The sequence below is a fragment of the Ostrinia nubilalis genome, chromosome 8, assembly GCF_963855985.1.
Source record: "Ostrinia nubilalis chromosome 8, ilOstNubi1.1, whole genome shotgun sequence".
Taxonomy (NCBI): domain Eukaryota; kingdom Metazoa; phylum Arthropoda; class Insecta; order Lepidoptera; family Crambidae; genus Ostrinia; species Ostrinia nubilalis.
In genome coordinates this window covers 4,636,706-4,658,726 of record NC_087095.1, presented here as the reverse complement: position 1 = coordinate 4,658,726, position 22,021 = coordinate 4,636,706, and the positions used below count along the sequence as shown (strand labels likewise).

The window sequence follows — 22,021 nt, the reverse complement described above, 5'->3', positions numbered from 1 at the left end:
CTAATTTTCTGATTTCCCCAGAACTCAATTTCACGACTCGGGAATCACGACCGAGTTGTCGCTGTTGCATGTTTTCCCCGAAGCCACTAATTAGATACAGTATGTGTCTGAAATGCCTGACAGGAATACAGCTCGCCCCTGCAACTTTGAGCACGTTTCACTTCCCTATAATTAGGATTCGTGAATATAAAGTTTATTTCTCATTCCACTTCCCTATATTTAGTATTCGCGGATTGTATTCTTCTGTCTCCTAATTTAAATGAAAACAATGAAATTAGGAGGTACAAGAGGGCTCGTTTGAATGGAGTTCGTTAATTGGGACGGACGAAGCCGGGCGAGAGGCCGCAGCGCGACGTGACCATTTGACCAGCACTAATGGACCGGCTAAACTCAGCTATAATGGGCATCACTGTCATATTATACTGTTCAGATACATCTCTGATTGTATACAGGGTGTCCTAAGACACTATTCATGTCACAACTCGTGTCAATGGACGCGAACTAAATTATCTCGATTCATTCTTTGGTCTCTGTTCAGTACAAATTATATTGGTTTTAACTAAGTTAATACATTTACTTACTACGCGTTTATTACAATATAATTTTTTGCTTAACTAGTGCGATGATTAACTTGCGACTTCCGTGCTAGCTAGCTATTGACCTTAAACGTATTTTAATAAAAGTAATAAATGTTCTAGCTAGAACAAATAAGAAGCTGAACTTCAGTACATACATCGATAGTATTTTACACTGAATTCAGAAGACATTTCTTATGAGTTTAGCTGATACTGAGTTTTTGAGTAACCAGAACATCATGTATGTCCCCAGAATAGTTACTATTGTGCATAGGCAGTGATTAGTGGAGATAAGCCTATAGTGCGGTGTGCTAACAGCTTGTATAATGTAGATTATGTAGAGCTGAACACAAATGGAAGCATTAATCGGATTTGAATCTAGGCAATGTGAACTTATGTAAGTTCATCATTGGCATACTACCTGCCTACCTATATGCGTCGTAATGACATAGTTTTCGAAAAACTATTTTATAATTTACTTTTTTTCGATACACTAATAGAAAAGACGCCTCCATTATTTGAGAAATAACATATTCGTAGAGATAATAATATCTCGCGGTATTGGTATATGAATTATGTTTACCAATTCTACAAATAAAAGGAAAACAAGTATCGTGGTTCTTACGATTACTTGGCAGAATAATCAATTAGTACCAACATAATTTGCGTTCTTTTGGGAACGCTAGGTGTTTACTTAGCAATAAAATGAAGTCCATGAATTGAGATTCGTTTAGGCATGATAGAGAAAGGCTTTGCGAATGTTTTAGCCTTTTAGTCTTTGTATGATAAAACAAACAGCTCTCGCAAAATTATGTCATCTTCGACACAATACGGAGCGAAGACAATGAATGTTTGAGCTCATACATAATGGCAATCACGTCTGTTCTGTGGCCGAGGTGTCTCGCAAAAACAAAAGGTGGGAAAAATCCGCAATACGCCGCATTCCCTTCATAGTTCTTTTGTAAACGAAAAAGTGTGCATTATTACGAGGCGGTCGGTGTCGGACGTGGAAATGGAAGCAAATAGGTCAAAAGTTGTGTTGAGTGAAGGAAAGTTAATTGAATGGCAGCCCTCGCTCCCTTCAGAAGGTCCGTTACGCAGATTAGTATAGCGGAGGCACTACCCGCCGCCTACAAGTTACAACCAACTACTATTCCACGCGCGGCAAATCGCTTTCAATCTGCGTGGAGGAGAAATGGAAATTTAATGCAGTGTAATAATGTGCCGCAGGTTTCGGAGGCAATCGGGCCTTACGTGGCTTGATGGCCGCGGCAAATTGCTCCCAACCTGTAGCCTGCGGGCTACGAGCTACGGGGCCTGTTTACTGAACGCGCTACGGTATTCGGTTTCAGTTAGAGCACTAATAATCATTATTATGAAGATAATGAGATAAATAATGCCCAAAAATCAATTTTGTTTAAAATCTATTTCTAATTTATGTTAACAACATTCGATTTGTTAGAGTATAGATAGACTTTTACTAATTTAATTATTTTATGTTTTCTCTATGATAGAGTCGCAATCGTAAAGACTATGAAAGCTCTGAATAAAATTAACATATTTCAACGATGTTTCTATTAATTCTAAAAGAATAACATCACCTTCAGTTTTCATGATTAACAAAATTGTGTTACAAGCGACAAATTACATAATATCGTGAGTAGGTATCGTGATTATAACTTTAACAAACATTTGTCACAAACGCGAGATGCGTGCAACCAATCACAAGCCATCTACAATTAAAATAAAGTAAAGTAAAAAAGTATTTATTACTAAAAGATGTCACATTGTACAAATTATTCTGGCGGTCTCTGCACTAAGCAGGAAAGCTTGTATCGCAGCGGCCAATACGAACAATTACCTTAAAAATAATGACATCGGTCTTAATAGGACTAGAAATGACTGTGGCGATGCTTTCATGTAACTGGACTCGGGTAATTCACGCGTGTTATTCATTCATTCAAAAAGTAGATGTAGGTATTAGATAGATAATAATGATAAATAAATAAATTCTCACCTCTGGCAGTTCGTCGGGGACCTTGCCCATCCATGACAGCGACAGTATCGTGCAATCGCACTTAGCGTTAACGTTTCTCTCGAAATGGAGATGCATCTTCGCTGCTTCAGTTAGCACTCAGTTGCGGGTGGCCATTTTCACTGAGACACGCGCGTGGCTCGGGTCGGCGAGCTGTGCCAGAGGGGACATGTTACGAGCGAGCGGACATTGGTAGTGCGCGGCAGCGGCTTGTAGGGTGGCGTGTGACGTGACAGCGAGCCTTCGGGACGGCCGGGCGCAGGTATTGATTGCGCGGCGCGCGCACACGGCGCCCTCTAGCCCGCGCGCGGGAAACCCCACGGAAAACACCGACAACCAACGCTCTGTGGCGCTACGATACGAAAGTTACGTGACTGAACATTATCGCAGCTATGCACCTTGCACGGCGGGAATTAATTAACCCTGCATTTATTGTGCACGCTTTATTGCTTAGATGTTATTTAGTGCTACAATTACAAACGCAATAAAGCTGTGTATGAGATATATAGGTACTTAGTTCAAATGAAAATGTTATTAGAACTGAATTACTGATTTACTAAGTCAAAATACGGTGATATGCTGAACGCTATAACTTTTTAATATTTTTGCGATAGCTAATAATTATCTACCTATATAAATATTGCTTCAATGCTTACTTTTTTCGCCAAGAACACGATAACACACTGACACTATTGGGCGCACTTGCCAACATTTGGAATTCAAACAAATGTTCACGATAAACCGTGCTATTTTAATTTTGGCAAGGGTTTACGGTGCTGCAGTACTTTTGTCATCGTTACCTTCACTACACTTGCGGTCGAGTTTTTGTGAAAATCATAGCTTAAACAATATTTTTAATTACGAAAATTAATAATGTACTAGTATGTGTATTAGTCAGATAGTTACTTCAAATTAACTAAGAAAGTAAAAGTTTTATTGTTAAAAATCAAAACATGTAATGTCTGCTCTACCCAATGTAAAGAACATGACCAATTTCGAAATTAATTATCATAAATATACACAAATGAAGTTTGCCGTTTTATTCATCTACATAAAAAAGCGAAAAGCTAACTAAAACCAAAACTAAACTAGTACTGGAGAATGACACACAGACATATAAATACGAAATAATTTAATTATGACAAATGTAAAATCTATAAACATACAAAAATACTTAAAACTAAAGTAAGCTAAAACATCACATAATCGATGGCCAGACTGATTTCCATATCACAGAAAAGATATAAACGACTAAATGTTGGAATTTCACACTTCTTCGTGTTGATGATTCACACTTGCATCTCTTGCAAACTTCCCCATGTGTAACCAGCCTTCACTTTGACTGGTAGAGGCACTTTTAACTGTACTGTGTTTTCCATCACTTCTTTAATAATAGAAATGAAGATTTGCTTGTTTGTTTCAGGTACTTCGTAGATGAGTTCGTCGTGCATTTGTAGGATGTGTCGCGGTTTTCGGAGGTCTTTGTCTGTGCGAGTGTCTATAGCGCACATGGCCGCTTTTGCTATATCGGCTGCAGAGCCTTGGATGGTCGTGTTTACTGCCTGTCGCTCCGCTGAACCTACAAGATTTACGCACGTCACGAATTGATGGGTAATTTACGTAAGATGCGCGTAGGCATATGACGTAGAAGTTAAATGAAATTGTGTAGACTGGTTTATTAGATTTCTTTTACGATAGACAGTCAAAACTATAGTTAATTAAGTTTGTGCCTGAGGTATGGGAGCGACAGGTATGTCAGGTGACATTGACATATTATGATGTCACAGAGCATACAAATCTAAGGTGGAATTGTGTAAAGCAATCGTTATCATTTGACAGTTCATAACGTACGATTATTCTGTCAAACGCTTTGTTTAACTGACTTTATCGTACGTTATGAATGTCAAATGATTACGATGGCTTTACACAATTCCACCTCTGAAGACTCGCTAACGTTTGACCCTCACAAAGACACCCTCCCGTGCCGCCCCCTACCTCGGGCAATGACTTAGTTAAGACCTAGATCTATAGTAATAAATACGGTTTTGTAAAGCTATTTTTATGGAAATCGTAGTACGCACATAAATCGTAACTTATTTATGCTTTGTTATGCGCGCTTTTGTTTGGCGAGTCTTTTAACTAGCTTCGTACAGAAAACTATATCTTTGATATTACGTTTAGAACCGAACTGGCATTTCAACACGGCATTCGTTGCTCACGCATAACTTTTACTACTACTACTACATCTACCACTAACTACAAGGTACACTATCAACAATCAAACAACTACAACTTACTTCTTTTCGAAGGGATCGAGCTGTTAATGTCCGGCAAATACCTCCGTCGCTTCATCAGGGTTTCCACGTATCCCTTCTTCTTACACTCCTCGATGACTGCCAGCGTGAACTGCTTGATGGAAGGGTAGGTCTTGTAGAAGGTGTCCATGAACACTGCTGCCTCCATTTCGGAGACGTCGAGGTGAGTTGATAGGGTCTTATTGCCCATGCCGTAGAGAATACCGTAGCAGAGCTGCTTGGCTTTTTGACGGAGGTCGTCGTCCACCTATATTTTTAAAAAATGGTAGTGTACAGTTGAAGGCAGTTATACTTATGCCGTCTTACTAACATCGTTACAGATCATGTATACTGCTACTGATATTGGTAGTTATTTGAACCCTGTATCGGACGCTCATGCCGCTCATATAGTGTGACGTCAGACTGGGTGCAAGCACAGACAAAAGAGAGTACGGTAAATTTTATTTTTACGGAAACTTACAACTGACCAAAGAACTACAGAGATCTAATGATATTTTTAAGACATAACCAAGGGCTTTAATTGACAGCAAATTAGGTTTGTCACTAATTTATTGACAGTGACTCGACCATTAAGACAAAATTAATAACGAAGAGCCTTACCTCTTCTTCAGGCACGCTACTCCACGACGCTGCTATGGACTTAAACACGTCAACATCCGAGCTCATGATCTTAGTCAGCACAGGATCCTCGCTATAGTGCGTCAATATCCTCATCTCTAGCTGGCAGTAGTCAGCTGACACTAGCACGTACCCCGGTGCCGCCTTGAATATGTTCCTACAGTTGAACTCTACCACGTCATCCGTGACGTCATCGTCGGACAAGTACTGCATAGGAATGAAGAACGTCCGCGGCACGTTTTGTAGATTAGGCTCGTGCATACTGACCCGGCCGGTGCAGGTGTACATTGTGTAAGAAGGGTTTATTCTGGAATACAAGCACGAAAAACATTTGCAAACTGAACGTCGCGGTTCGTTAATACAAAGAATTAGGTATCGCTGACTAGTATCGTCATAGCTCCTCTTTAGCATAAAAAAACTATAGGAGAGTCGCCTTTTGACAGGTTATAAAAATGACAATTTACTACTGGTCTATGATAAATATAGTTTTTGGCCTGTTTCATGAGATATTAAAGTCTTTACATCCATTCTACAAAATAATTGGCTATGAGCTAACAGATAACTTTTAACAATTTAAAAATGTATACCTATCTCCTTCGCTGTAAATGCAAGCCTTCTCAGTGAGCGGGTAAAGTGTCTTTGTCAATATAGAATTCAATTTCCTCCAGTATATTATAATACTCGACATTGGACTGTTGTGTGACGTCAACACGCTCTTTTTGGTGCTTACTTTACGTCCCTTATAAATTCCTAATACCTGCAAGAAAATCTAAACATTATCCTATACTTAGGAACTAATCAAATCAAATTCAGAATCATATCAATGGCATCAATACGCCATCTAAAATAACTTAAAAATGGATGATTAATGACGTACATTAGGTATGACAGGAAAAGTTACCTTGGCGACGTCTTTAGACGAGTTAAAGTTGAAATGATACCCGCAAATTTTAAAAGCTTTCTTGTGAAGAGTTTCTTGAGAATTTCTCACATCAATCAAGAGTTGGGACGCGAGGGCCTTGTCGACAGTCAGACCGAAGAATTCGCAATTAGATAAAATCTTCGCGATTTGAGTTTCTGTACCTGAAGGAGTAAATATGTAAGAACGCATTGTTCATGAATAGGTCTGTTATAAAATTAAGCATATCATGATATATGAAATTCGTGGCGCAGGGTACGATTATAGAACCCGGGTGTCACGAGCAAGCCATTCATGTAGTCAAAGCTAAGGCTAGATTGCATAAGACCTGTAAAAGCTGATAGGCGATAGCACTGTGGCATAATTATGATTAGAGTACAATCGTATGATTTAATTACCTATTGCGTCCAGCACATTTTGGTATTGTTTCAGTATAAAACCATTTTGCTTTTCAGCAATATTCCATATAAACCAAGTTCTTAGACATAAGTCCACATTCGATTCTAAATTCTTGTATTTCTTCTCAATGTTATTCACACGTATTGGAATTGATGGTATGTCGATATCGCAGTATTTTTTGGCCTGCAAAATGTAAAATATTTAGTAACTTTTTTATTGACGTGTTTTTTCAACTACGTGATTATATTTCATTGAACTTACCAGATAAAATATACTTCGTGGTTTTTCATCGCTGTCGATCAACCATTCTAATAAGGATATGTCGATACTCGAAGCCGGCAATTCGACGCCAAAATATCGCTTGATAGGAACAAATATAGACTGTAGAGACAAAACTTTCCAATTCATATTGTTCCTTTTTAATGTTCTGCCTATTTGTTGCTTTACACTAAGCAATGTGCCACTTATTGATGTTAAATCTAATAACACGCATACATCTGATCCGTAACACACAGTTATACTTTTTATACTTGTTTTATCTTTCGATGTTTCATCTTTACATGATTCCAATGCCTTAGATTGTTTAAAAAATTTACTGCCGATTATTTCATTAGTTCCAGAAATAGGGCTTTGCACATCTAGGTAAATAGAGGCTGTGTGAAGTTTATCAAAAATGTGTAGGTTGTCTGATATGTCTCCCTCTCTAAGTATGAACACATTAAATGTCTGTTTTTCAAAACTTGTCATGATTTTCTTTGATTTGGCTCTCTTTATCACAGGGTGAGGTAAATTTGAATTAGATTTGAAGTCAGTATTAACTGACAATAATTGGTTAACTTCTTTTTTGATTTTCTTGGCTTTGGGTTGCAACTCATTTTTTGTGTTAGCAACGCGTTTAAAAGGGCTAATGTACTGCTTTTTAACTGACACTTCTTTGATTTCTTGAGTGTCAATAACTTCAATATCAGCAGTAGCATTGAAACCTACATCGAATTCATTCGAAGTCTTTCTTTCGTCATCGTATACTAATTTTATGTCTTCGTCGTCTTCAATTTCTATAATCGTAGTTTTAAATGCTTGTAAAATAGTATTTGAGTTCAGGTTAGTGTAGTCAGTTGCCTGTTTCTTTGGAGCTGATACCTGACCATCTACTTCTTCATTGTCAAGTAATTTACTTGGGATCATATCTAAAGGCAAACTATCTTCAAATAAACTTGAATTATCACCATCAGACGAGAAAAGGCTAATATCCTTAACTGATGTCATTTTAGAAGACATGGGACTTTTAAATTCAATGTGGGGTTTATCTTCAACATCACCAAAACTAATATTGGGGGAAAAGATGTTGTTGGTGAATTTTGACGTGCCAACCATTGCCTCTGTAAAGTTTAATGAATCCCAAACAATATCATTAGTATCCGATTTATTGCGTTTCATGGAATTCATAGCATTTTCTGGGAATTTAGTTATTGGTTCTTCTTTAATAATTGTGCTATCATCTGCTTTAGTATGAGAGTTAACTACTATTCCATCTATCGTCATAGAGTTATTTGAATTATTTTTGTTTTTAATATCTATTGTTTCATCAGCACTAATACTATTCAGATTATTGTTAATAATTGGTTTTTCAGTTATATTTATACTGTCCTCTGCCTTAATGTGAGACTTAACTGCTGTTCTATTTATTTTTATAGGGTTATTTGAATTATTTTTAATTTCTATTTTTTCATCAGCTTTTTCACTAATTGGTTCATTGTTAACATTATTACGATCGTCTGATTTAGGAGTTTTGTTATCTTCAACGACTTGTTTAGTAACTTCAATATTCCTATCAACATTTAGATTACAATGTGATTGGGAAGTATTTTGTTCTTCACTGTTTTCCTTGCGCGCAATTTGACTTTCCTCAATTTCCTTCTTATCTTCCGAGTTATTTTTATCCCATTTGATGTCACTTACACCAAGTTCATATTCTAAATATTTCCTAGCTTCTTTTATAAGGTTTTCGGCGGCTTGTTTAGCTGTCATAGCGCAGCAACCCGTAATCCATATATTTTTCATTTTGTTTCGTTTCCTAATATCTTCACTATCATCCCCGTCGCGTTCTTTTTCACTTTGAAATGGTACTGCCTTATGAAGAGCATTTTCTATTTTATTGCTATCAGCTGAAGCAATGCTAGATATCGTTTCAAAACCAGAATCGAAGAGGCTACGCGCTCTAATACCATTTAAAGATGGCAATTTCATTAGCTCAAGTAGTTCTGAATGTATCCCGAAATGCAAGCGATCCTGGAATTGCGATATCAACATTTCCATATTCTTCCATCCTAACTGACGACAAAATGCTGTGACCATACCTAGAATAATATATTTTGCTATAGAAATGTTATAAAAAATTTTGTAGACTACATTTTTTGCAATAATTTATTTACATACCTGCAAATGTGGCTGCTGCTTGCTGCAAACTCTGTAGAAGTCCACGAGCACATTGGAACTTTGCTGCAACTTCTGATAATGGAACTTCATTTACCAAATCTTGTAAAGCTAGGGCTGTATAAAACCTAAAAAATAATGAGCATAATAGATTTATATTTGAATGATAAAGGTATGACAATAGCATAAGGCTTGAGCTTACCTCTTGTGAATATTCAGTTTATTTTGAGAATTATCCAATTTTTTCCCTCCTCTCAAACAGCGTATAATAAAGCTCTCTTGCACTCCAACTAGTTCCCCAACTCTCTTCATGGCTTTAGTTAATGATTCCCACAAGGTTAACAAATGTAGCCAGTCTATTTCTCCCCATTGGTAGCTGACACTGTATGGTGTTACCAGGTAAACGAGATGTAAGTCAGTTTCCAGCACCAGGCACTGACGAGCCTTCTGCAGCTCACAGAACAAAGACAAGCCATCATTTGGAGCCATAGATGATGAAAGACATGCTTTACCTAAAGGTGTAGCCACATATCTTATTTCATCTTCTTCCTTCTGTGTCCTCACTAATTCAAAATTCTGCAACTCCTTCAGTGTGTTATCTAACAAAGAGTTTTGTGACTTCACTTCTTCTTGCTGAGTAAATAGTAAGGTACACTTAGAATACAAGTCCAATTCATCCTTAGTACACACTACTTGACTAGCAATCATTTCCAGAACTGCTCTCATAAACTTGTCTTCACTTTCAATACAACTTTTGACAGGCTCTAATGCACCCATCATGAGACCAAATCCTACCTTTTTCTCTGCTTCAGTACATACCAGGATACTTTCACCCTTTGTATCCTTTCCCATTCTTCCAGCCCTCCCAATCATTTGTTTGTAAGTCAAAATATTTATAGGTTGTCTTTGGAAGACTGGTGTTCTTATAATAACTTTTCTTGCTGGTAAGTTTACTCCAGAACTCAAGGTGGAAGTGGCAACCAAGATTCGTATTGCCCCTGATTTGAACCCTCCTTCAATGATGTCTCTCTCATCAAAAGTGAGTCCAGCATGGTGATATGCAACTCCAAAAGAAATGGTACTCTTTAGTACATGATCTAAGCTCACAGGACAATTTTTGAGTTGTTCTAAAACTTCCAGAATATTTTCAGATTTCAATTGATTTCTCAGTATCAATCCCATTTCATTGCCTGAGGATCCAAGCTTGTAAAATGAAGAAGCAATGCTCTGGGCCAAATTTTCACATCTGTTTTTAGTCATACAGAATATTAGCACAGAACAGCCCTCACTAATTGTATCTAAGCAAATTTTTAATACATAATCACTATCAGTTGATGCCAATGTTAAGGCCTGAGAGCTGACTAATTCTCCAGATTTGTTATAGTATTTATTGCCCACTAAGCAATACTCATCAAGAGGAATGGGTCTGAACTGTGTTATAAATAGTTCAGCATCTAGCCAGTTTGCCAAGACTTCCAAATTGGGTAGTGTTGCTGACATACCAACAATTTGAATATGAGTGTCATCAAACTTAGTTGATACATACCTCACCTTAGTCAACAGGAGCTCCAATATGTAGCCACGCTGTGGGTCTCCTAGCAGGTGCAGCTCATCAACAATGACAGCGCCCAGCTCAGATATGCTTCCATCGTCTAAAAGTCTATTAACCAAGCTATTTGCTTTTTCAATTGTGCAAATGGCTATATGAACAGCTTGCAACCCTCCCGGTGGAGACTGTGATCCCATAAAGCCTTCTACTCTTATACCAGAACTAGACAGTATGTCTTGCAAATAAAACATTTTTTCTCTCACTATGGAAACAAAAGGCAGAATTATAATTACCTTTTTCTGGCGCTCCAAAATGGTTTTTATGGTTATCAGCTCTGCAACAAGTGTTTTGCCAGCAGAGGTGGGTGCAGAGTACACAAGATTACAACACTCCATGAGAACTTTGGGATTACCCAAACAGGATACTTGCCATTCAAACATTTCTCTGATACCCTTAAGTTCATATTTTTGAGTTATTTCTTTGGGCAGCCCCCAATCCTTCAACTTTTTACTAATTTCTTTCGATTCTAGTATTTGCGAATTAATACTATTTGCATTATTTCGAGTAGTGTCTAACCCTTGTGTTGTAGAAAGAGTTGATGTATTATTTTTCTTGCTTGTTACGTTTAAACCTTTGGATGAATTTACATCTTGATCATCGGCTAAATATTCTTTTACCGTGATTATAGAATGATGTGTAAAACTAAAAGAGTTATCGAAACAATTCTGTAGAACTCCGATATTCTCTGTAAGAAGTTGTGAATCCAAAACTTCGTCTTCAATTTTCGCCATCACAATAGATTGTTGTTTTTAGTTGAAAAGAACATGCTGTATAAATAAATAATTAAATTTAACAGCAAACAGTTGCCAATATTACGGAGAAGAAAGCACAAATTCACAATCACAAACAACACGAGAAAAACTTTCAAAACAAACTTCCTCAAATGTCACTGTCATCACAACTCTCCACAGATATCCATATCTATGCAACTCTCAGATATCTTTTTTTTTCTATGTCCCAGAAAAAAAAACAGCAAGGGGCAACGAGAATTTAAGACTAGGGTAATAACTGAGCGTGGGTAATAAAGCCCATATACATGTCTTTTTTGACTACTCGAAATAAATAAATAAATAATAAAGGCTCCAGTTTAAATAAGGCTGTTTTCAATATTTTAGCACAGTCACTCAGTTAAATAAAACTTCACCAATTAATGAATTAAAATGCTGTTTATTAGATTTATAAGTATATCTTCTATAATAAAATCTGGGCGGCAGTTTTTTCCTTTCCTTCCGTAAGAGCTCGTGACTCGTGAATAAACGAGGCATATGTTACACCCTGAAATAATTAAAAAAAAATCAGTAACAAGTTTCTAATCAAGTTAAAAATAAAAGATATTTCTACTTTTGATCATTATTTTACCTGCTGAAGTGCAGCTCTTACAAATCCTTCATTTGCAGATACAGTTAGGGCTTTAATTCTATGTCCAAAATTAAAAATAATTTTCGATCTTAACCGGACATGACCTCTAACTTTGAGATTTTGCCTGGGGTAGTCATCTGAACCTGAAATCCCAATTATGTATTAAAACAAACCAACACATTATAATTATCATAGTCACACACAAGGTCAGAGATGGATACATTTTATTTACCTCCATAATCATCTGGAAAAACTTTGACCATTTCTTTCAGTTCTGCTGTTCTCTTCTTTTCCATATCACCTCCTAAATTATTAATTATTTTCTCAAAATCATCCCAAGCTGTTTTGCAGCAGACTAAGGTTTTACCTGAAATGGTTATTAATTATTATTCTTATCATCTTTTCTTTTAGTAAAGTAATATTTATTTAAAAAGAAGTGTTATCATTGTACAAGGTAATGTTACCTTCAAATAATCTTTCCAGTACAGGCTTTACAGGTCTCTCTGCCTCCCAAGCAGATTGCTGTGTTAAAACTTCTTGTTTGAAAACATAATTACAGTGCCCATTCGTCATATTACTCACATATGCCATCATTGCAGTAACATCTAGGTTTAGTGTGTCTATTTCTGAATGATCATGGATGCTCTGTGACATGGTTTCCACTGTGTTGTTTTCTCTGAAATAAAAAAGTTTTAATGATAACAAATAGTAATGAAATTCAAATACCAGATTCACAGGTATTTTATAGTTACCTTGGTAGTTCTCTATAATTTGACTCATCATCATCACTTTGATCTGAACTCCATGAATTGTCATCATCTTCATCATAATCATGAGAATCTGGCAGAATATCACCTTTCACAAGGACTCCTGCTGTCTTAAGTTTGTTGGCCAAGCTTTCTTCAATTCCACTAGTAAATTCAAATATCACCTGAAACATTCATAATTTGATGTGTTAGAAACTCAACATGGACATTCATAAATTAATAAAAAAAAGATTAATTAACTATATGAAATAATTTACCTTTGGTGGCTTATACATGCAAGGATACAAGCTGGCACATAGTAAATAATCTTCAGCTTGATCTAATATAGAGCGGGCACCATAAGAAGCCTTGCCAGTACTCAGGGCAGTAAGGGACTTGGGGTTCCGGGCAATAACTATAAAACAGACATTTGAATATTAGATATTTACAAATTTATACACACTTATTATAAATTTAATTTTTTACAATTTCACATTTTTACCTTTGGTCCAGGTTTTTCCTTCATCACTGATTATGTCGATTAACAGCTTACTTTCATCATCAATGTGGAAAACTTTGCAAACAGCCACCACTCCTGGCCTCAGTGCACAATCCACCATTGCACCCAAGTGCCTTAGATTTGAACAAGACAGCTGTTCAATCTTTACTTTCTTGGACTTCAGTAACTATAAAAAAGGTAATAATAGTAGGTTTTTGAAATAAATATTATAGCATGAGTGTTATTTAACAGAATAGCGTCGGACAAAGTGTGTTTTGTTATAATTTTTTTAATTAAAAATATAATAATATGTAACAGTATACGACGTTGAATAAATTACTTTAATGCATACCCTTTTCAGAAATATAATTTCTTGCCGAATCTTTCTTTGTAATTTCATCACACCATCAATGTTTTGTACCGATTCCAGTTGCACCATGAGATCATCACCGAACTTTATTTTTTCTTCCAACATGCACATCAACTCTTCAGTTGAATTTGTCATGGTATTTTTAAATGAACTATGACAATTTTAAAATAAAATTTAACTATCTCGCGTTCTGTAATTAACATGAAAATGCATGCGATAAAAAATCAAACTTGATGAAAATCACGATGAAAATGGATTTTTTATGGACTGATCTGACACTGACAATGACAGCTTGTATGTTTTTTTTTTGACAATCAGCTGATGGCGCCAAAGACATTTTACAAATATGATTGAGCTCAATGAGATTGAGCTATGAAAATCCGACGACGAATACGATGCCTGTGCCCCGATTACGCTAATTTTTAACGTCTCCAATACAGACGCGCTTCTTCGATTTCTTCGATTCTGCGATACGGATTCTCTGATTGGAGTCTGTATTGGAGACATTAAAAATTAGCGTAATCGGGGCCCTGAGTATATGTTTTCTTTCTTTCTTTAAATTCGCGACTGATGTGTGATTGATGATCATTGATCATCGGAATAACGGATCATCGGATGATCACTGTTTTCACTATGTGTCGTGTCGTGGCTTGCAACAATTCATATTGTTAGCCCTTAATGCATCTGTGGCATAATCGAACGTTAAAATAATATGTCATGAGTATTATTTTAATTTCATTTTAATTATTTTTCTAAAGAAAATAGCTTTCACCCGAAGAAAATTTATTTAGTGTAAGTCTAAAAGATATAGTTCTTGGACTTAAAAAATTTGAACATTTTCCTAGAATTTCATATTTTAATTCATTGAAATTTTACCCGCCATTTTTATAAATTTGTTGTTCCGGTCACGTGACTGACATCTGATCACCCAATCAGTGAGGAGTTCCTAACCAAACCACGATTTTGAGAAATGGCTGACGATAAAGAAGTGGAAAAAACTATCGCGGAGGACTTGGTTGTGACCAAGTACAAGCTAGCGGGACAAATTGTGAATCGTAAGTTAATTTGCAAATGTGGTATCAATCAGGACAATGTAGCAGAACTTGGGATTTGGACTTCGGTGTAGTACGTCGATGAAATGGTTTTGGACGCGTGTCATCGCCATGCGGTGCCGCGTTTAGAAGGCTTTACTAAATCGCTACTGACGCTACTGTGATGACATAAAAGCGTGTGTCTCATAATATCTATCATCCTATTACAGGTGTTTTGGAGCAAGTTATCGAAAAATGTGTTCCCGAAGCTTCAGCTCGAGAAATTTGCGAATTTGGAGACAAGTTAATCTTAGATGAGACTAATAAAGTTTTCAAGAAGGAGAAGGACTCCAAAAAAGGCATCGCGTTCTCTACATGCGTGTCTGTGAACAACTGTATTTGTCACTTCTCGCCCATTCCAAGTGAAACTGACTACATCCTGAAACAAGGTGATCTGGCTAAGATGTAAGTAGAGTAGACTATCTCCTCGTTCCTAAACACTGACGTGGTTATAACCGTCATCACAAAAAAACTGGCCCGATAGTGAAGTTCAAGGTTTTGATGCAAATTCCTGACATCATATGCCATCAACCACTCTGAATAGAACTAGTAAAGAGTCCTTTGTTAATTTGGACAATCACTATTTCAGTGACCTTGGAGCACACATCGATGGTTTCATTGCTGTGGTGGCCCACACCGTGTCGGTGGGAGGTGGCGAGGTGACAGGCAAAGCAGCTGATGTCCTTTTGGCTGCCCATTACGCTAGTGAAGCTGCATTGAGGTTGCTACGACCTGGAAATGAGGTAAAGTAAGCATTCCATTGCTAAAATATCATCTCCATTTTTATTAGACACACTGCTTGTCCCTGAATCTTTCCTGTACCACCTTATCCTGGTGGTACCGGTACAAGCACAGGGAACAACAAAGAAACACTTTTGAACATTTGTATTTGTTGTACAAATGAAGATCTCGAGTTACTACATGTTTACAATTTATTTACTTGTTTACCAGTACTGTGTCAAACAACAGAACTTTCTCTTTAGTAATTGCAAACCATTATTTTATAGAACTATGCAGTCACTGATGTAGTCCAAAAGATCAGTGCAGAATATGGTTGCAAGCCTATTGAGGGCATGCTCTCACACCAACTCAAACAGTTCCGCATCGATGGAGAGAAGAGCATCATTCAAAACCCATCAGAGGCACAACGTAAGGAACATGAAAAGGCCACTATGGAGACTTACGAAGTTTACGCAATGGATGTGCTTATTTCCACTGGAGAGGGTGTGGTAAGTTGATAGATTACATTGATTTATTGTCTGTAAGACCTATATCTTAATCTCTGATTTGTTCACTTTATCGAGTTGCACAATATTTGTAATTGTTTTTCAATAATAAACCCTGAATTCTTTCCAAGTGTGATTATAAATATCGTGCTTGGCAGTACTCAGGGGATATAAACTAGTGAAAACTGAACTAGCATGTTATAATAGCATTCTGGTTTTTATTCACTGACAATTTTTGTCCAAAATTATGACTAACCACTATTTCAAATTTGCCAAAAATGTAAAGCTATAGTGAAATGTTTTTCAGGGTCGTGAAATGGATACAAGGTGTACAATATACAAAAAAACTGATGAGGTATATCAGTTGAAATTGAAGGCGTCAAGAATGTTCTACAGTGAGGTCAGTATTGATATAATGTTTACTCATTTGTTGATATAACCAAATACCCAAACTAAATTCTTATGATAAAGTTATCATAGCTTTGTCTTTCAAGTGTTGGGTAGAATAAAGTAATCTGTTTGAACCAATACATTTCTGTAGTGTATTGGTATAGAATTTTACAACACCTTTGTAAATGCTATTAAATTATATGTTAATGTTGTTCCAATTACATGATTGAGTGTGACAGGCTGTGGTGTTGCTATAAATAATGCTTTATAAGATTTATTGTTTTGTTCTAGGTTCGCAACAAGCATGGCAACATGCCATTTAACCTTCGCAGTTTTGACAAGGAGACCAGTGCCAGGCTGGGAGTTGTTGAATGTGTAAACCACAAACTCATTGAGCCTTTCCAGGTAATATTTATATTGTGTACTAATAATAATCCTTCAATCAAAGCAATAAAATATGGTAAACATTTGATTAGTCAATAGTGAGTAAGAAGTAAACAACAAACTACATAATAATAATAAGTAGTAAACTACTAGTGAGTAAGCATAAGGCCAACTGTAAAAGTACGAAAATAGTCAACTATGCATACAGCTTTCCAAAGACAAGTTCTAAAAAAGGTTGACACATATTGACCTTAGCTGTATTTTTCCAGGTGTTGTATGAACGGCCCGGCGAGCTAGTAGCGCAGTTCAAGTTCACGGCGCTACTGCTTCCCAGCGGGACGCACCGCATCACCGGCCTGCCATTCGACAAGAGCCAGTGCAAGAGCGATCGCACCATCAAGGACCCTGAACTCAATGTAAGTAGATAACTCATAATTGCATGGTACAGTTTTTTTATACCTGCAGAATTGGCATTTGCTGAGGATGTATGTTTTCAGTAACTTCTTCAATTTATTTTTTATGCCAAAGGCACTTGATTGTTATGTCCCTGATAATATTTCATAGCACATTTAACAATAGTGTGCTATGGACAAGCACAGGGTATAGAAATTGTGATTTTTTTGAGCCAGTTTGTATTTCAATTACATTTTGGTTTGAACAATTACAACAAATGTAAAAATTCTAATTTTTGTGATTTTTATAGATTATGATGGTCATTTATTTTTACTGATCTATCTATTTTTATTTTCAGTCCCTACTCAACTCCTCTGCGAAGTCGAACAAGAAGAAGAAAAAGAAAACTGGTGCTGAAGAGCCCATGGAGACAGAAACGGTTGCCTAGCATGGACTACAACTGACCTTACAATTGAAATTGGCTTTTCTCAACCTCCCTTTAGTGGATATGAAACCAGCAATACTTCAAATGTTTTGCTAAATCACAGAGCTGCATACTGAGATTATATTTTGTGTGCTGTAGTAGAATTGGTAGTTAATATTATTGTATACAGCTCTTTGATTTCAAAACCAATTCCATTAAATTGGCACATTTGTGTTCTAAATAAATTAAATTGAATGTTGATTGTATTAGATGATTTATGATGTACAAATTACGCCTTTTCGTATGTGAGTTTTGACAAGCAATAGTTTGTTTCTGCAAAGGAATGTGTGCTGATACATTGTTATATAGTATAAATACTGAAAATAAACATTTCAGTCATCTCAACCTGCAAACTACGCTAATTTTAATGTTTTGTTTCAGTAGCAATGAATTAATAACTACTTAATGTACATAAAACTTCATTTTAGATTCCTCTCATGGTGAAGTTGTCATAATTAGCACTAATTAATATTGTAAAAAGCATAATCTTTTTTTAATAAAATCCTAACTAAAGCGAGCCATTACCTTGTGACATGTTTGTATTTTAAACATTGTGACGTGCACAAAATCCTTTCATATTGTATGTCTGTGCTATCTCAATTTGTCTCAATGTAATGTATCTTTGTATTGACACAGTTTTTTGAGAATGTAAACGTGGCCAATTTTTAAAGTAGGCATCTTGTTGATTTTACTGGTAATTACTCCCAGGAGACTAATATTTCTCCTGATTCTAATGAGTCCAATGACAGTTGAGTCAACTGCACAAATATAAATTTTTTAAATCTATAACATACAAATTCTGCTCAAAACTGATTCTGGAAATAGTTTTTGAATTGTATGTGAACATATTTGTGGAGCTGGCTACACTATGTTAAAATAATATCTACTAGGAAAAGTTGTAAAAAGTGACACTGAGCAAAGAAATACAATCAAATTGTGCCACAGTTGTGGGCTGTTTTTGTAAAAGTTTGTTTTATTTTACTAAAAAGAACCTCTTGGTTGGTAACCACTTAGCAAGTCCTAGCTGCTAGAGAGAGCTTTAGGCCCGCCATACACGGACAGCTTGAAGCAGCTAGTATCCGACAGCTTCAAACTGCGACTGCATAGCAAACTACAATACACTACGTACACACATACACATAACTGCTCGAGCAGTTACAACTGTTTCCATAGTTTGCTATGTAATCGCAGCTTGAAGCTGCCGACACTAACTGCTTCAGGCTGTCCGTGTATAGCAGGCCTTACATCTGAGAAATTATTAAATTAGCTCTAGAGAGTAATGAGAAATTGAAGCTGATAATAAAGTTAATTATGTACCTAGACCGTCCTACCTGACAGACCATGAAAATATAAGTAAGATTTTTTACTACCTAGTCTACATTACTACACAGTCACCACAGATGTTGCAGGTAATTACACAAAGAAAATGCAAGTAATTACATTTTGAAATTATATTGTATGCATACAATTACCAATAACCATTTTAAAATAAATACATGAATTTTCTACATTATTCCCTCACTTTGCTTTTTCTTCACTAGGACTTGTGCTTGGTTCAACTGCATTTAAAGATGAAGACACGAATTCAACAGCTTTGCTTGTTGCATTGGATGTATGTGTTGGAAGATCTACTAAAAATCTGAAGGTTGCTTTGACTCCACAATTCCAGTAGTACTTGAATAGATATGATACTCTATCATTTGATGGAAGCGGAGGCAACTGTAATAAATTAAAATATAATTTAATGACTATCTCAGTTAATTAAACAACAAAATCAAACATATTGGAAGCCTAGAGCTGTATAAATTACCTCATATGGAATTTGTTTTTTCAGATCACCAACATAAGGTGAAACTCCCTTTTCAAGATCTTCATAAATAGCGCTTGTCGCTGTACTGTCTTTCCAAACTCCTTTATCAATTGTATAATATACTGCTCCACCTAATACAGCTGACTTTATGCCAAACCTGCAATCAATTTGTATTATAAGAGATACACAACAATTCTATTCAAAACAGAAACAAAAGGTAGCCTGTGATAGTGTTCACATTTTAGACAATATTCTTTCAGGAGCTTTATCAACTTACTTCAGCATTTTGGAAGCTATTGAATCATGTAATCTTCTATATTAATAAGTGCGATATTTACTAAAAACAAAATTATGTAATTTTTGGGTAACCTCAAAATTATTTTCTTCTCTCAAACTATTTTACCGATTCTGAAGTTGTCACTATGTGCTATTTGAACGTATATCTTCCCGTCAATCGAAAATCAACATTCAATTAATATCGTAATCAGGTAATTAAATGAAGAAATGATACATCGATAGGCTACATTAACATCACTATGTGTCAAGTGAAATTGAAAATGTCAATGTCATATGTTTTGATTAACGCACGATTGTTATCTGTGATTGTTAACGTGAAGTTCGTTGAATCAATACATTTGTAAATTGTTTAATTTAATTGGTAAAAGATTAATAAGTTAATAACTGGACTAACTAACTTAAATTAACAATGAGTTCAATATCCAGCGTCTTAGAATTGCTTGAACGCTGTTATGTACCAAAGCTTTCACGAAACTTTGAGGAAAGTGAGAATCATCCAGAATTTAAAAAATGGGAAACTAATTTGTCTGAACATTTTCCAACTCTCATGGATTTATTAAATGACTTGGATCCTAAAGAACATGGATCACTATCTTCAGTGCTTTCATCTATTCTTTTATTATACTATCAACTGGATAGCAAAGATAAGTGGAACAACAACAAATGTGAAGAATGCATCAAGAAATTAGATATTCAACTGGAAGTATTATATGGAATAACTTCGTGCGATAATTTGCTAATGAGCAATAAAGATACTACTACTCAAGAGTTGTTTGATATTAGCATAGATGTCTTGCATAAAAAGTTAAACCCAGATGAATTTAAAATGTACCCTGCACTCATTGAAGCATATTGTATGATTGTTAAAGATATAATGGTAAGAAGTATACTGTAATACTTACCAAAGCTTTGCCTGTTTTAAATTATAAACAATTTGTCTAATGTTTTTTTCAATTTGTTTCAGTATTATGATATAGAGATTAAACCGGTAACTGTGCTACCTATATCCTTGCTCCTAATTGAAGATTATGTTAACGAAAACAGGTTGAAAGGGTTAAAAAGTTGCCTAGCTACATTGAATTGCCTGGTCAGTATATTTGGTGAAAGTAAAATTTAAATTTAAGAACATAATTATGATCCATGCCTCTTAAAATTATTTCTATTCATTTTCAGACACCAGAACACTTTAGTGATGGTAATTACTATGAAGTTATTTATAATGTATTGAAAAAACTAATTTTGGAATCTGACTTGGAAGTGACTAAGTGGGTGTTGGATTGTTTGTTCATTCTTTTCCAACTTTTACCATCTTCAGTAAAGGTATTCTAATTTAATAATAAAGTTTTCTTTATCAAACCTACTATGAAAAACCATTAATCTCACATCAAACTAAAAATATAGTGCATTAATTTTATTTGTTTTAGGTCACCACAGTTGATGATACATTGGGTATAATATTAGAACAGATGTACACAGAAACAAATTTGTACAGAAAGAAAGCATTTTTTCGCTTCATCAACAAAATAATACATATGCATAGACTCCACTGTGCTAAGAGGACCATGTTTTTGACTGTGATATGTGATAATTTGGATACTTGCAGCAACAGTGGTGTTGCTGAAATATTATTGTCTGACACATTAGAGGTGGGTAAAAAGTATTCTCTAGTCAAAAAGATCTTATTGACTGATTCTCAGATTATTACACCAAATTCTTTTGCAGTGTCTTGAAAATTGGGTCAAATACTGTTGGTGTGTCTGGAAACTATCACAAAACCAGAAACTTATGTCTACACTGATCAAGATGCTATACATATGCCACAAAGAAAAAGATGCACTTGCAAAAATGCAGACCATATTCTTAACTCTTTATAAACTTTGTACTGAGAGTGAGAAGAAAGCCATATACAATAACATTGAAAAATCAATCCCAGAATTTAAGGACTTGAATGAAGCATTTGCCGAAAGATTAGAAGATATAAAGAGTTCCATGACTTAGAAATTTCAATAGCCTTTTGTATTAAATACCTGCAAAACTTAAGAATACATACATTTCCAAAGAACAAAATG

The 22,021-nt window shown here is 35.7% G+C and overlaps 6 protein-coding genes across 6 annotated transcripts in view; 2 read left to right on the top strand and 4 right to left on the bottom strand.

Annotated features, from left to right (window-relative positions):
• The window catches only part of LOC135074146 (tubby-related protein 4), a 54,839-nt gene extending 52,019 nt beyond the window's left edge, over nucleotides 1-2,820 (bottom strand). The window contains exon 1 of the mRNA XM_063968453.1: nucleotides 2,593-2,820. Within this exon, the coding sequence (XP_063824523.1) occupies nucleotides 2,593-2,688 (96 nt within the window). The 5' untranslated portion in view covers nucleotides 2,689-2,820. The remainder of the gene's footprint in view (nucleotides 1-2,592) is intronic.
• A 907-nt stretch (nucleotides 2,821-3,727) lies between these two features.
• LOC135073770 (DNA polymerase theta) lies at nucleotides 3,728-11,758 on the bottom strand. Its single transcript, XM_063967941.1, has 9 exons — nucleotides 9,497-11,758; nucleotides 9,298-9,422; nucleotides 7,123-9,218; nucleotides 6,861-7,044; nucleotides 6,445-6,626; nucleotides 6,131-6,300; nucleotides 5,526-5,850; nucleotides 4,908-5,172; nucleotides 3,728-4,189 (listed from the first exon to the last, which is right to left on the bottom strand). The coding sequence occupies exons 1-9, from the start codon at nucleotides 11,632-11,634 to the stop codon at nucleotides 3,900-3,902; spliced, it is 5,775 nt and encodes a 1,924-aa protein (XP_063824011.1). The 5' UTR covers nucleotides 11,635-11,758; the 3' UTR covers nucleotides 3,728-3,899.
• A 292-nt stretch (nucleotides 11,759-12,050) lies between these two features.
• Nucleotides 12,051-14,135, bottom strand: LOC135074124 (UPF0415 protein C7orf25 homolog). Its single transcript, XM_063968430.1, has 8 exons — nucleotides 13,860-14,135; nucleotides 13,511-13,694; nucleotides 13,287-13,423; nucleotides 13,015-13,193; nucleotides 12,727-12,938; nucleotides 12,495-12,629; nucleotides 12,263-12,405; nucleotides 12,051-12,178 (listed from the first exon to the last, which is right to left on the bottom strand). The coding sequence occupies exons 1-8, from the start codon at nucleotides 14,010-14,012 to the stop codon at nucleotides 12,095-12,097; spliced, it is 1,227 nt and encodes a 408-aa protein (XP_063824500.1). The 5' UTR covers nucleotides 14,013-14,135; the 3' UTR covers nucleotides 12,051-12,094.
• Nucleotides 14,136-14,790: 655 nt separating this feature from the next.
• On the top strand, nucleotides 14,791-18,811 carry LOC135073768 (proliferation-associated protein 2G4). The gene is made up of 8 exons (XM_063967939.1): nucleotides 14,791-14,932; nucleotides 15,139-15,373; nucleotides 15,558-15,711; nucleotides 15,976-16,197; nucleotides 16,502-16,594; nucleotides 16,876-16,989; nucleotides 17,238-17,384; nucleotides 17,720-18,811. Exons 1-8 carry the CDS (start codon nucleotides 14,848-14,850, stop codon nucleotides 17,807-17,809), a joined length of 1,140 nt encoding a protein of 379 aa, XP_063824009.1. The 5' UTR covers nucleotides 14,791-14,847; the 3' UTR covers nucleotides 17,810-18,811.
• Nucleotides 18,812-19,281: 470 nt separating this feature from the next.
• On the bottom strand, nucleotides 19,282-20,081 carry LOC135073769 (MICOS complex subunit MIC13 homolog QIL1). Its single transcript, XM_063967940.1, has 3 exons — nucleotides 19,933-20,081; nucleotides 19,656-19,812; nucleotides 19,282-19,564 (listed from the first exon to the last, which is right to left on the bottom strand). Exons 1-3 carry the CDS (start codon nucleotides 19,938-19,940, stop codon nucleotides 19,364-19,366), a joined length of 366 nt encoding a protein of 121 aa, XP_063824010.1. The 5' UTR covers nucleotides 19,941-20,081; the 3' UTR covers nucleotides 19,282-19,363.
• Nucleotides 20,082-20,253: 172 nt separating this feature from the next.
• Nucleotides 20,254-22,013, top strand: LOC135073766 (TELO2-interacting protein 2-like). The gene is made up of 5 exons (XM_063967937.1): nucleotides 20,254-20,829; nucleotides 20,917-21,039; nucleotides 21,126-21,272; nucleotides 21,377-21,598; nucleotides 21,675-22,013. The coding sequence occupies exons 1-5, from the start codon at nucleotides 20,362-20,364 to the stop codon at nucleotides 21,948-21,950; spliced, it is 1,236 nt and encodes a 411-aa protein (XP_063824007.1). The 5' UTR covers nucleotides 20,254-20,361; the 3' UTR covers nucleotides 21,951-22,013.
• Nucleotides 22,014-22,021: the final 8 nt, after the last annotated feature.